At 42.5% G+C, this 13,854-nt stretch overlaps 1 protein-coding gene across 2 annotated transcripts in view; it reads left to right on the top strand.

Moving 5' to 3' along the window:
- The first annotated feature begins 264 nt into the window (after window positions 1–264).
- The window catches only part of NKAIN3 (sodium/potassium transporting ATPase interacting 3), a 558,181-nt gene continuing 544,591 nt past the window's right edge, over window positions 265–13,854 (top strand). For both annotated transcript variants that reach the window (XM_047783861.1, XM_047783860.1), the window contains exon 1: window positions 265–584. In XM_047783861.1, the coding sequence (XP_047639817.1) occupies window positions 531–584 (54 nt within the window). In that variant the 5' untranslated portion in view covers window positions 265–530. The remainder of the gene's footprint in view (window positions 585–13,854) is intronic.

Raw genomic sequence — 13,854 nt, 5'->3', positions numbered from 1 at the left:
CATATTCATTCTCCTCTTCGTCGTCTCTCTCCAAAGACCCCTAACAAGACAGCCGATCCTCCTCCGGGGCACTCCCTCTCATTCATTCCCTCCCATCAGACACACACACACACACACACACACACACACGCGCGCGCGCGCACACCCCCCACTCCACTTTTCAGACGCCCACCTCCCACATACTCCCCTCCCCTAACCAGACTTCCACCCACTCACCATCTGTGGCCTCCCTTCCGCCCCCGCCCCTCCCGCCGGCTCCCCCACCCGGAGAAGCAGACCCGCTGGTGGGCTAAAGGGACCCCCGGCAGACGCTCGAGTCTAGCGCGCCGCACTGACCCCTGCCTGCCCGGGAAACTAACAAAGGCGGCGCGCGAGCCTGGCCGCGAGAGCAGCGAGCGGCGGCCGCGGGGCGGGCGAGCCTGGGCCGGGCCGGTCCAGCGCCGGGCGGGGGCCACTCCGGAGTCGGGAGGCGGCGGCGCGGGACGACGCGGATCTCAGGCGGCGCGCGCCGCTCGGACGCCGCGGGCACCATGGGCTGCTGCTCCGGGCGCTGCTCACTCATCTGCCTCTGCGCGCTGCAGCTGGTGAGTTCCTGCCCCGGGACCGGCGCCCAGCTCCCTCCGTGGACACGGGGACACCGGGACCCGCGGCGCCCGGAGGCGGCCGAGCCCGGTGCTCCTGCCGCTCGGACCCACACTGCCCTCCGGCCGCGGGCGCTCCTCGGGTCGCCCAGCCCTGCGGGAGGGTGCGGTCTCCCCGTGGCCCCGCCGGGCGTCGCCACGAGGTCCGGGGGCAGCTGCCCGGGCGCCGGGGGAGGGAGCGGTTTCCCCGCCCCTCGGGCGACCGGCAGGCTTTAGCACCTCCGCGTTCCCGCCGAAGTTTCCCGGGGGCTGGGGGCTGGTGGGCTCTTTCTTCTCGGGGTGGTTTCCAGGAATGAGGGGGCTGGAGAAGATGCGTGGGAATGCCCAGGTTCCGTCCGAGGAGACTGAGCAGCTCCAAGTGTGCCTTAAGAGCCAGGTGGTTCTTCTCTTGGCAGGTTGAAAGGGGGTGCCCTAGGAGCCGAGGGCGCGCTCTGTGTTTTTGAACAGTATTTCAGCTCTGGCCTTATAGTTTGTATTTGGATGTTGTTGAAAATTTTCGTGTTCAGACAGAGACAGACTGACAGCTGTCATTAGGGAGAGAAGGCTCGGTGGCCTGCCAGAAATGCATGTGATGGGAAGTTGGGGACCAGGGTGCAGAGTGGAAGGGCTCTCAGTGTGGAGCCAGTGCTTTTCTTAAACGTACATCCTGTTGGGACCTAGCCTGGCCCTGTGGTCTCTTTCTTAGTCACTTGAGGTCAAGGCCACAGACCTTATGGGAGACTTTTGTGTGTGAGAGATTCATAGACGTCTCCCTTTTATTCCTCTTAAGACGGATTCTGGAAGCTCGGCCAAGCTCTCTTCCGAGTGTTCTCTTTTAAAGTCACAAACATTAGCTAGGATATTTTTGACTAGCAAGAGGAAAAAGGTTTTCAGTAAACTTGACTGAGTAATGTCAACCCTTGCAAGACTCATTAACTGAGGGACAAAATAATGCTCTTTCTTTAGTTAGTCCTTGTACCCATGAATGTTTCAGAGGGTTTCACTTTTCTCTTGCTTCAGTGTTTTGCTCGCCCATTAAACCCTCACTTTAGACGCTCTCTTCATTGTTTACATGTGTGCCTGATTTATGTACTTACACATCTGAAGTCACTGGCTCCTTTTCTTTAAATCTATGGAACGGGCCCTCCTGTCCTGTATTTTATTGAGTTTTCTTGAAAAGATAATTTAAAAATTCACCGGAACATGGATGTTTTCTTTCATTAAGGAAAGACAGCCAGAAGCTAATTTGCACTTTGGTTATTAGAAATGGACATGGTTTACAAGCTGGGGACACTGAATAAATGTTTAGCCAACCTTTGAATATGCAGAACAAGCATACTGGATTGTATAATCTCTCATGGCATAATGCTTTCTGTCTCACGTGAAAATGACATGGAAGGGTTTTTGATGCAGCAAATGTACCAATAGTTATGATTTCCTTAGTTGATATTGGAATACTTGTGACAATAGTGTGTTTGGTGTTTCATGTATCAGCCTGGAATGGCTCCATTTTCCACATACACCTTCTCAATTGATGGAAATGCAACTTATTCTTCCAAGCTTATTTCAAAATTCCTCCTTCTCTATAAAGTCTTCCCCGGTGCTCCAGCTAAAATCAATCACTTTTCCTTTGATTGCATAGTGCATTTTCCTCTGTTAGAATGTATTTCATCCTCTTACACTATTTTAAGTGCTTTGCACATTACTAGACTTTAAGCACCCTGAGGATAAGGATCAAACATGATCCATTTTTGCTATCCCTACAAATCCTTAGGAGTGCTCATATTAGAAACAGACGTATTGCTGAATCGATGATGGTAATGAACATTTGTGATCCATACAGGTAAACATTTTATTTTATTTTATTTTATTGCATGAACATTTTATTTTATCCCTAAAATTATTCTCTGAGGAAGGTGCCCACTTCACTAGTTTGCAGATGAGGAAGGTGACGCCCATAGAGTTAAACAACTTCAAATCAAGTTTTTGGATGGTGGAGACAGCAGAGTGATGATAAATGTTTACTAGTTGGGTCTTGGACAAAATAAAACATGTATGTATACATTACATTATTACATAAGACGTCAAAATATTACGTCTATAAAGGATTGTTGCACTGACTTCGATACATAAAAATAGTAAAATATGGAGTCCACTTTATTGTGACTTCTACAAAGCAGATTAATTCTGTCAGACTCTCTTTTGTTTGATGAATGTGAAGAGCTCTTGGTTCCGTGGTTTTGACATACATGCTGCTTAATATGTTTATTTCCTTTGAGAAAGAATAGCAAAGTGAAACAAGGAGGATGGTATTGGAACTTCCTGACGTCAGAGACATGATCTTGGTTGGAAACCTCAGGAACTTTCACAGGTGAAATTCTAATCTGGCCTGAATAGCCCGAGAACAAGGAGAGCCAGAAGAAGCAGGCAACTCCTGATTGGTCGGCGGCAGGCTTCATGAGCAGGGGAGCTCGTAAGGCTTGTCTTGGGCAGCTGCGAGAGGAGGGGCACTCTGTCTTCGGCGGCCAGAATTTTACAGGTTTATTTAGAGGCCTTTACTGAGTTCAGTCATGTCTACTGTCCCGGGGTCTCAACAGCACTTCGCTCTAGCAGGGCCGTGCATCCTTGGAAGGGCACCTCCTCTAGGCATATGTGGGCAGGATGTACATTCCAAGGGCTGGGAGGGCGTGAGGTCTGGCTCTAGGGTCAGCTGGAGGTCACGTCCTCTCCATGGGCTCCTCCAACATCGGAGCAGATTCTTGGCTGCTTTGGGTAATAGTTTTCAAGTACTGGAAAATTATTTCCTCAATTAAAAAAAATTAATGACAGTTGCTTTACAATATTGTGTTCGTTTCAGGTGTTGGGCTTCATATTTTTTTTCCATTATAGATGATTCCAAGATAGTGAATATAGTTCCCTGGGATATACAGTAAATCCTTGTCATTTCTCGGTGTCATATATAGTAGTGTATATTTGTTAATCCCACATTCCGAATTTATCCCTTCTCCTTCCCCCTTTGGTAACCATAAGTTTGTTTCCTATGTCTAGCTGTCTGTTTCTGTTTTGTAAATAACTTGATTTGTATTATTATTTAAGATTCCACATATAAATGGTATCATATGATATTTGTCTTTGTCTGATTTATTTCACTTAGCATGATAATCCTAGGTCCATCCATATTGTTGCAAATACCAATAATTTTTTTTATGGCTAAGTAGTATTCCATTGTGTAAGGTACCACAACTTCTTTATTTCTCTGTCGATGGACACTTAGCTTGCTTCTGTGTCTTGGCTATTGTGAATTCTACTGCTCTGAACATTGAGATGTGTGTATTTTTTTTGAATTAGAGTTTTCATTTTGTCTGGATATATACCCAGGAATGTGATTGCTGGATCATATGGTAACTCTATTTTTAGTTTTTTTAAGGCAGCTCTCTACTGTTCCCCATAATGATTGTAGTGTACATTCCCATCAACAGAGTAGGAGGGTTCCTTTTTCTCTATGCCCTCTCTAGCAATTGTTATTTGTAGACTTTTTGATTATGACCTTTCTGACCAGTGTGAGGTGGTGCCTCATTGGAGTTTTGATTTGCATTTCTTTAATAATTAGTGACGTGGAACAACTTTTCATGTGCTTGTTGACCATCTGTATGTCTTCTTTGGAGAAATGCCTATATAGGTCCTCTGCCCATTTTTTTTGATTATATATCTCCTCAGTTCTTTTGTGCAACATAATGACATGACACATTTTAGGTTTAATGCACATTAGCAGGAAAAAATTCTCCATCATTTTCTTAACATCTAGGCAATCAACAAAACAAAGTTATGCTGACTTTCAGCACTTGCCAATTTCTTTGGTGTAAATACTCCACCTTGGTCAGTTTGGAGTACGTCCTTAATATATTATTTCCCTCAAAGAGATAAAACAGGCATAAATAACCTCAAAAGCAAAAAAAAGAAAACACAGTAAAATAATGAGGAAAGGGTATGTTCTAAATATTTAGTCCATCTCTTTTTAATATGACTTACTGAAAGTTTTTGCTATTTTTTTTTAATGGTAGTATTTAACAATTGGGTCACAGATTCCTAAAAGTTTAACAAACTCCGAGCCAACGTAAGCCTGCTCCAGTATACTGCCAGGTAGGACTCCCAGATCTAATGAAAGCAGCTGTCTTTTGTTGTCCTTTCATGTTTTTTTTCTTCTGTTCCCACCGACTCTTGGAAGATGGGGGCTGTGAAGCAGGAAATAAGTGTGGGTGTTGAGGGGAATGGCATTTGGAGGACTCGCTTGCTGAAGGGAATCTCCTTGCTTGCTGATGGCTGAGTCACCGTTCCGGCCATTAGAAGATGGTTCCTTAGCTCCTCCACGAAGCTAGAGAAACAAATGCAAAGTTTTTATGGCCACATTCACATTTTATCTGCCTCCACCCTCCCCAGATTGGGGATATAATTGGAGAGAATTTACCATTTTGAGGCTGGAGTATTTAGTTTCTATTTCTTTTTCTATATTTAAATACTCTGGTTCATCTTATGAAACTTTGAAAAGGTTAGGGAAATTAAAGTTCTGGCTAATAATGAGACTTTAGTTATAATGTGATTGGTGTTGAAATCATTATAATATTCTGCCCTGGCCAGTTTTCTGCAAATCCAGATCCGTGTACAGCTCTCGTCTTATTTCTGTGAACCTTCAGGGTGTTGAATTTGCTTAAGCAGTGTTGCCTTCTTATGGGCTTATGGATTGGTTTGTGTTTCCCTCAAATTCTTATGTTGAAGTCCTGACTCCCAGTGGCTTAGAACCTGCCCTTGTCTGGTGAACGGATAACTGCAGGTGTAACTGGTTAAGATTAGGTCAAGGGGAAATTTGGACACATGCAGGCACACGTGAAGAAGCTGTGTGAGAATGAAGGCAGAGGACAGGGTGGTACTTCTTCCAGTAGAGGAAAGCCAAAGCTTGCTGGCAGACCACCAGAAGCTGGGCGAGAGGCGTGGGAAAGACTCTCCTGCACAGCCCTCAGGAGGAAACATGCCTGCCGACACCTTGATATTAAACTTCTAGCCAGAACCATAACCCCATAGGTTTCTGTGGTTTAATCCACTCAAGTTGCAGTACTTGTTTACGGCAGCCCTAGCAAACTAACACAGGTCTCTGGGTTTTTTATTTTCAAAGGACATGAATTACATGGCTCTCTGTGTACGTGCTATTTCTTTTACTGAATTTCAGGTCCACAAGGGGCAAAGACTTTGATTTACTCGCAGAATCTTCCTCTCCTCCCTACAAAGGGTGAGCACTCCAGAAATATTTGGAGAAAATGGAGGCCAATGAATGGCTACACTTCACTGAGTGTTTTATATGTGTCAGGCATTGCTCTAGATTCTTTATATCTGTAAAATCACGTGGTTCTCCCAACCCCTCACTTGAGAGATTCTGTAATTGAGGTAGAGAGGTTCAGCAGCGTGCCCAAGACTCTCCAGCCAGTAAAGGATGAAACCAGGGTTCAGACTCAAATCTGCACTCTCTTTACTGTGTTCTTTGCTTCCTGTACCTGAAATCATCCACAGCATTCAACAGGTACCTCTGGAGTCCTGAGCACCGGGTGTACAGGTGGGAACTATTTTGTTGTCAACCCTCAGATGCCTGATATCTGAGGGCAGAAGGACTGTCCATAAACACATGAACAGAGATTACCTGATTACAAAGTGCCGTGGAGGAGATGAAAATTGTAATATGTACAGAGAAATAGGGAGGGCTCGTCCTTGCTGGGGTCAGGGAGGTTTCTCAGTCCTGCAGAGAGAGGGGACACTTCCTAAGCAGAGGCCACCAAACGTGCAGAGTCTGCACTTTTGAAAGAGCAGTGCACATTTTAGATGTGACAGGAGTCTGGTGTTTTGAGGAGACGGCACTGGACATATGCGGTGACATCCGACTTCCTTCAAAGAGTGACGCAAATCTGGCAGAGCATTTTTCTAATCTTTTTTTTTTTTTTGAGTTAAAGTATAGTTGATTTACAAGGTTGTGCCGAATTCTGTTGCTGTAAGTAGATGCAGACTATTACATTTAGAATGGATAAGCACTGGAGCATTTAAAATAGAGTCATGGTGTCAAATGACTGTGTGTGCAAAACTGTCCTTGTTGAGTAGAGAATAGATTGGCAAGAAGAAGCGGGGAGACAGGAGACAGGAAGACTTGTGTTGTTCCGGGTAGGAGAGAATTGCCATCAGAGAGTCAGCTGCATGTAGTAACAGAGGAGATGGGAAGGGATGGACCTGAGACACGATTCAGGACTAAAAGCCTAGGACTTTCTAACAGGTTGACCTATACATTTTGTGTCACAGAATTGAATTGTGGTGCTTTATACTGAAAGTGGGAAAACTGGGTGGTGGGGGCATGGAGGTGGAGCCAGCGGTGTTGGCTTGGAGATAGGCGAGTTTTGTTTGAGGCCCTTTAAGACCCCGCCACCTAAGGCCAAGGAGCTGTCAGATCAGTGAGCTTGGAACTCAGAGGACGACTTTAGACTGAATATTCAGAATTGGGCACCACGACAAAACTGGTATGAAAGCCCTGGAGGAGATTGCTCAAGAGGGAGTGAAGATAGATGAGAACCGGACAGAAACCAGGACTCCAAGTGGTAAAACTGAAGGACATGGAAATGAACAAAATTCACAGAAATGGAAATATTTACATACACTTTTTTCTTTTATTCTTCAGAGAATATCAGGTGCTATTGATTTTTTAATTGTCCTCAGTTTTAATAAAGTCGTTTTCATTCTGGTCGCTTCCATGTGGATTTTTGTTTTGCCTAGTTCCCCCTCCCCTATGGGATAATCCTTATCAGAAGAGATTGAAAAATACATTGCTTGCTATCCCCATAACTTCAGTAATACTTTCTCTTTTTAAAAAATGATCTGCTTTGTCCATATTTTTTCACTTTTCTCTTGCAGATTTTACAATGTATGTTTTAGGTCTCCAGGAAAGATTTGAAGAATTATCCAGATGATGTAAACATCTTGCTTGAAAAAGCAGGATTTCTAGTGCTTTAGTAAAAAACGACTCACTAAAGGTAAAAAATCAGACAGGAAAACACAAAATTTGAGGGCTTTCCCAACAAGATGACAATGAAGGAAGCACTAATAGTGCTGGGAAGAAAAATGGAACAAACAGATGACCAAAAGACCTGAGGAATCCAGAAAGATATGGAGCAGGGTATACCTGATCAGAGCCTTCATATAGGGCTGTGGGCTTTGTGTGGGCACACAGGTGTTCTGTGTCAGACAGAAATCTCGCACTTGATCTGCTTGTCATGAGGGGCCGTCCGGTGCAGGGCTGGAGAATTGGGTGCCTTTTCGTTTTGTATTTTGAAAATTAGCTGCCTGAGATCATTGTGGGGATGATATGGAATAGGAGAATCAATACATTCATCTTTTTCAAAGTAAAGCCAATTCAGAGGTAAATTAGGATGTATAGGAATTTAGACAAGGATGAGACGATTAAAAAGAAAAACCACAAATGATTATTTTTTGAATTGCTTATTTTTATTTTTTTAAAGGCTGCTCTGGTGGCATATGGAAGTTCTTGGGTTAGGGGTTGAACCAGAGCTGCAGCTGTGGTCTACACTGCAGCCACAGCAGCACTGGATCTGGGCCACATCTGCAGCCTACACTGCAGCTCTTGGCAACGCCAGATCCTTGTCCCACTGAGTGAGGCCAGGGATTGAATCTGAATCCTCACAGACTCTATGCTGGGTTCCTAACCCGCTGAGCCACAGGGAAACTCCTGCTTGTTTTGATTTTCTTGTAATAGTTTTTATGCTACATGTCAAAGTCACTTTAACATTAATTTTGAAAAAAGGAGAGGGTTTCAAATAATTGGGAAGACATTTTGAGTGTCAGATTGGAGGAAACTAGTTGGCAAATATTTGATCAGGTCAATGAGGATCTTCTTTCTTGAGTGCATCAAAAATTTATGCTTTTAATCCCCATTAACACTAATTGATGCTAATGTGTGTGAATCTTCGTGCATTTCCAACAGAATATAACATTAGACTAAAAGATAACACTTTGTCAGTGATTGGTATTCAAAATGCCAGTGAAATGGTAGAACAAGCAAATGACATATAGCACAAACTATCTAATTTACATTTTTAATTTGATATATTTGGCAAAGATGCAAAAAATAAAATAGGAGAGTGGCCCTGGATGTCCTTTAATGGACCATTCTTAATGGAAGACTAGTAGATTATTGGAGAATGGATATTTTAAGCTAAGCATAGTTTAAAAAAATTCTGAAAGCCTTGAGTCTTACTCGATGACTAAGTTAGGGAACTAGCAGCTTGCTGTTCTGTTTGACTCCTGCAAGAGAATCCCCAGTTCCTTGATTTGGAGAAGCATCTATTGGTAAAGGGAGATGGGGGTGAAGGCTAGTGGGCAACAGGGGTGCAGATAACTGACAAGGGCTCTGATGGCGAGAATTAAATGGTCCTTTGTTCAATGAAGCAGCGGCAAGATCTCATGGCAACATTAATGATCTTGTTCTGTTTTCGTAGGTTTTTTTTTTTTTTTTTCCTTCTGCATAGAGGAGCACTCTTTAGGATGGTTTTCCTGATGAATTGCATTCCTGAGTCATTAAGTAAAATGAAATGTTTGAGTTTCTTCCCTCCATCCACAGGTGCTTGTATTAAGAATGGTTGCACACAGATGACCCGTTCCTTTGTTAACAAGAGGTATGGGAATAGGATTTTAGCAATCAGATTCTGGTAAGAGGCTTGGGCCTAATGGATATGATGATACGTTGTAAATATATTTCTGCCAGTTTCTCTATTCCAGTCATTGGAGACATGGTTGTACTTTGGTATTGATTCATATGTAGCATAATAAGTGCTTGCATGGGTTAAACCAGTTAATTAAGGTGCAAAGTGGAGTGCTCTGCACTGAAGTTACATCTCCTGTGCTGGTAACTGGCTACGACTGATCGTAATTAAGATAATGGGAAATATGAAATTCTTGTTAATGGCAACTCTTTATCAGTTTGTATTTAAAATATAAATTCTTGATGACAGGGCTCTTGCAAATTATAGTTTATGAAAGGTATGATGTCTCAGATTGGAGGGACCCTTAAGAAATTACCCAGACCTGTCTGTAGCACTACAGCAAGACAACACACGCATCTTCAATACCAAAGGCGTTCCTGTTGATTCTTAAATATCTCTGAGACTGGAACTTTTCAGTGTTAACCAAGTCCTCCTCATATTTAAATTGAGTTTCTTGTGTTCCGATTTCTGCCCTGTATTCTGCACATTTGCCTTTTATCTGCATGATGAGTAGCAGATGGAAGCAAGGATGCATCAGTGGGGGAAGAGTTGACTCAACATTTCCCGAAATTCTGTGAGCCAGTTGTTAATCATTAATTATATACATTTTAAATTATGTCGAAAGCAAAAGTAATAAATACCCAGCACTCAACTTTTTCTAATTATCTTACTGCATCGCCCTCTTGCCTGTGCTCCAGGGGTGATTTTCCACCTCTGGTGTCTGTGGTAGAAATTCTGTGTCACAGCGCACAGCTTGGCTTCACTTTCCAACTCTGCATCTGGTAACACCATATTGGTAGCAAGAATTCAATCGTGGTGAAGTATTTATATCATGAAGGTACACAACCTCCGATCAGAACCTCCTCTCGCTTCAGAGCCAGTTACCGAACATTTACCAGCCACCCCTGGGATGGGTCTTTCATCAGAAGATAGCCACTTTTCTTCCTGGGACGTGTAGGAACTGATTTATAAGCCCTTCATGTAACTAATGAGTGTGTGCCTAGAAAGTATATTTCCTAACCTAAATATTTTATTTATTGCTTTGAATGCATCTGCAGAATTGTATACACATAATGGAGAAGTTTTTGTTTTCAAAAACTCCAATATTAACTCCTTTTATACAATAGCTTTCGCATCCCCCCAGATAACTGATTTGTGACGGAATGATCCAGAATGGATCATGGGTCATGGGTTTCACTTCTAGGTGGCTAACTAGAATCCCTCACTGAGAGGGAATGTCATTTCTGCCTGTGGGTGTTGATTGATTCCCATGAGGGTAGGGGGACTGGCCTCTGCACCCACCTGCCCCACCTGCCCACTTGTTGGTCCTCATTGGATCCTTCCACAGGGAAGTCAAGGAGTCAAAGGCAGAAAGACCAAAATACCCTTTTACGCCACTTTGGATTCTTCCAGGCTTAGGATGCACTTCAATTTTCCAATGTCCCGATCTTGAAATACTAAATATTCAATTTTGGAGGAAGCTGTTTTACTTAAGAACACACTAGAAGATGCTTGGTTCACAAAATTGATTCTCTGATTATTAAAAAGTAATCATGGTTGCAGTCTGGAATAAAAGCCTGTGGCCCCCTCAGTTTCCTTGTTGCATCCTTACAGCGCCTCCAGGAGGCAGATATTAATATTATTCCCATTTATAGTCGAGAAAACAAAAATGTGGAGACATTATGCTGTACATAGAAACCCTATGTTAGGAGGTGGCTTAAGCCATCAGAAATGAGCAAAGGCGGGTAGCAGGCTTTTGCGTGCGTTACCTTGAGACTGGATTAAAAGAGAGAGTTGTTTCCCTGGGCTAAACTTGTTGGAAAGAGTGATTATTTAAGCAAGCAAAGTCTTTCCATAAGATGTGATTTTAAATATGTCCCCTTGCTGTACAGTAGAAAGTTGACAGAACACTGTAAACCAGCTATAATGGAAAAAAATAAAAAATATTTAAAATAAAATGATCCAAGTGACTTAGGTAATAAGAAATGGCGTTTTAACTCTTTGAAGCAGCCTTCTCTTTCATTCCGTTTCTGTTAGCAGAAGGTTGCTTTCCTCATGACGGACATGTATTTTTAGAGTTCCCCAGGAGGCACCCCAATCTATCCCCAAACAAAAGAATGAAATGCAAGCTTTCTGCAGACCCAATAGTCTGCAGTTTTTGCATGCTCTACTTTCTTCAGCAGATGAACCACTTCTGACAATGCTTTCAACTGTCCAGCTAAAATCTTCTAATACCTCTACTTATAAGCATCTTCTCTCTGTAAGACTCTGAGCCACGAACCCTTTTTGCTCTCTGATGGGAACCTCTGCCTTGTCCTGGGAGTGTATGATGGTCAAAGATCTAAATGTTGCAGCCACAGCATTGTCTGAGTGTCTTAAATGCAGGGCCAATTAGGGGGAAGCATTAGATGAAGCCGCTGAACCATTAGGAAGCCTGCAAAGATGCCCTCACAGCCTTTCCACCTCGAAGAGAGCTGTGGTTGGAAATACAGATGGAGTCCTCCTTGGGGATCTGTCCTTCACACGTGGCTCTGGTGGAGCATTTTATAAGTAGGAGACTTCAGGTTTTGTAACATTTCACAGACTACATCATACAGAGGCGCGCTGGTCATCTATTATTGATATGTTAGTTTGACTAGTCCTAAAGTGTCTTTCTACATACTTTTTAACTCCTTCACTGCTGCTGATACTTTTATTGGAGGACAGAGGTTTGGGTGAGTTTAAAATATAAATAATGGCTCAGTTTTTTAAAGTAAGTACAGAATGTTGATTTTTCTTAGTATATTTTCTTTATTAATGATGAACTAGGTTGTGGTCAAAAAATATGCGTGGATTCTAATTCAAGATGCTTTGCCTTTGTCCCATTATATTGAAGAAATAATATTATTTGCAGACTTTAAAGGACCATACTAAAGATGAAGGGATAATTATATTTAAACATATTGTCAGACTTTATCTAGACTTTATAGTTCTTATATTTTTAGTCATAAAATTTGATTTTTTTCCCTTTTAAAAAATTATAGTTGGTTTACAATGATGTACCAATTTCTGCTGTATAGCATAGTGACCCAGTCATTCATATATATATATATATGTATACACACACACACACACACACACACACACATTCCCTTTATATGTTATCTTACATCATGGTCTATCCCAAGAGACTGGATATAGTTCCCTGTGCTATAGAGTGGGATGTCAGTGCCTATCCATTGTAAATGTAACAGTGTGCATGTACTAACCCCAGACTCCCTGTCATTCCTATTCCCTTCCCCAAAATGTGATTAATGGCTATTCTCCCAGTGAAAGGTTTAACATGTCCTTAGGAGAATGGTAGTTAAAGTTCTTTTTATGAACATTTAATCAGTATATACTTTGCATTATATTTAATTGGCACAATCTGTAATTCAGATTTAGGTTCAGCTTAACCTTCAATGTCTGTGTGCTTTCCATGACCCAAAGGGAAAGGAAAAGCAATGGAGAACCATTATCCCACAGGCAGCAGAATTATGCTGGTGGGTGGTTACTCATGATTCCTTGACATTGACCTTATTGGGTGGGGGGAGATTACAACCAGATGGCAGGTTCAAAACCACAGAAACACCAGATCTGAGCCATGTCTGCAACCTACACCACACTCACAGCAATGCTGAATCCTTAACCCATTGATGGAGGCCAGGGATCGAACCTGAGTCCTCACGGATGCTAGTCAGATTTGTCTCCGCCGAGCCATGACAGGAATTCCTAATGTGATATAACTTAATCCAAGGGGGCAGCAGCAGTTAGATGTCATTGGAGGTAGATTCTCTGGATTGAAGTAAATGAGTGAGAAGATAGTGCAGTAAATCCTGGCAAATTGTGTATGCTTCATCTACAAGCCTAAGGAATAAAATCTTTGGACATTTTCAGGACGTCTTGATATGTGGGCTTATTTTTTTTCTATCACATTCAAGTAGAGGGGAAACAATGGTTTTGATAGGATTAAACTCCACTGTCACCTATCAGTTCCATTATGTGCAGTAATAACAATCAGCGAGAAGGTCCTGGAGATAAAGATCTGAACAGCAATAAGGGGCAGGCAAAAGATGAATCAGCCGTGTAATAATTTTTCAGCAGTGAATATTGAAATGCCTAAACATAAGCATGATATGTAGCAATTCCATATTAGCATTGATAAGATATATTTAAGCAAAAGAATATGATAGTTTCACATTTCTCAGAGTGAAATAGTTACAGAAATGTACAACTTACAGGGAATGCTAATTTGGAAATAGTTCAGAAGGAAAAATGAAAGAATTCAGATTATTTGGCCTAATGTTGGATTATTAGCATCACTTGGAACTGCCTTAGAAGGTGGAGAGGAAAAGAGACTCCCCCTGTCCCACCTCCTCCTGCTTTAGTCTGTGTTTTCTTCATCCCTGGAA

Source organism: Phacochoerus africanus, chromosome 6, assembly GCF_016906955.1.
Source record: "Phacochoerus africanus isolate WHEZ1 chromosome 6, ROS_Pafr_v1, whole genome shotgun sequence".
In the NCBI taxonomy this organism is placed as follows: domain Eukaryota; kingdom Metazoa; phylum Chordata; class Mammalia; order Artiodactyla; family Suidae; genus Phacochoerus; species Phacochoerus africanus.
Note: the sequence above shows the minus strand (reverse complement) of the source record. Positions and strands in the feature narration are given on the sequence as shown.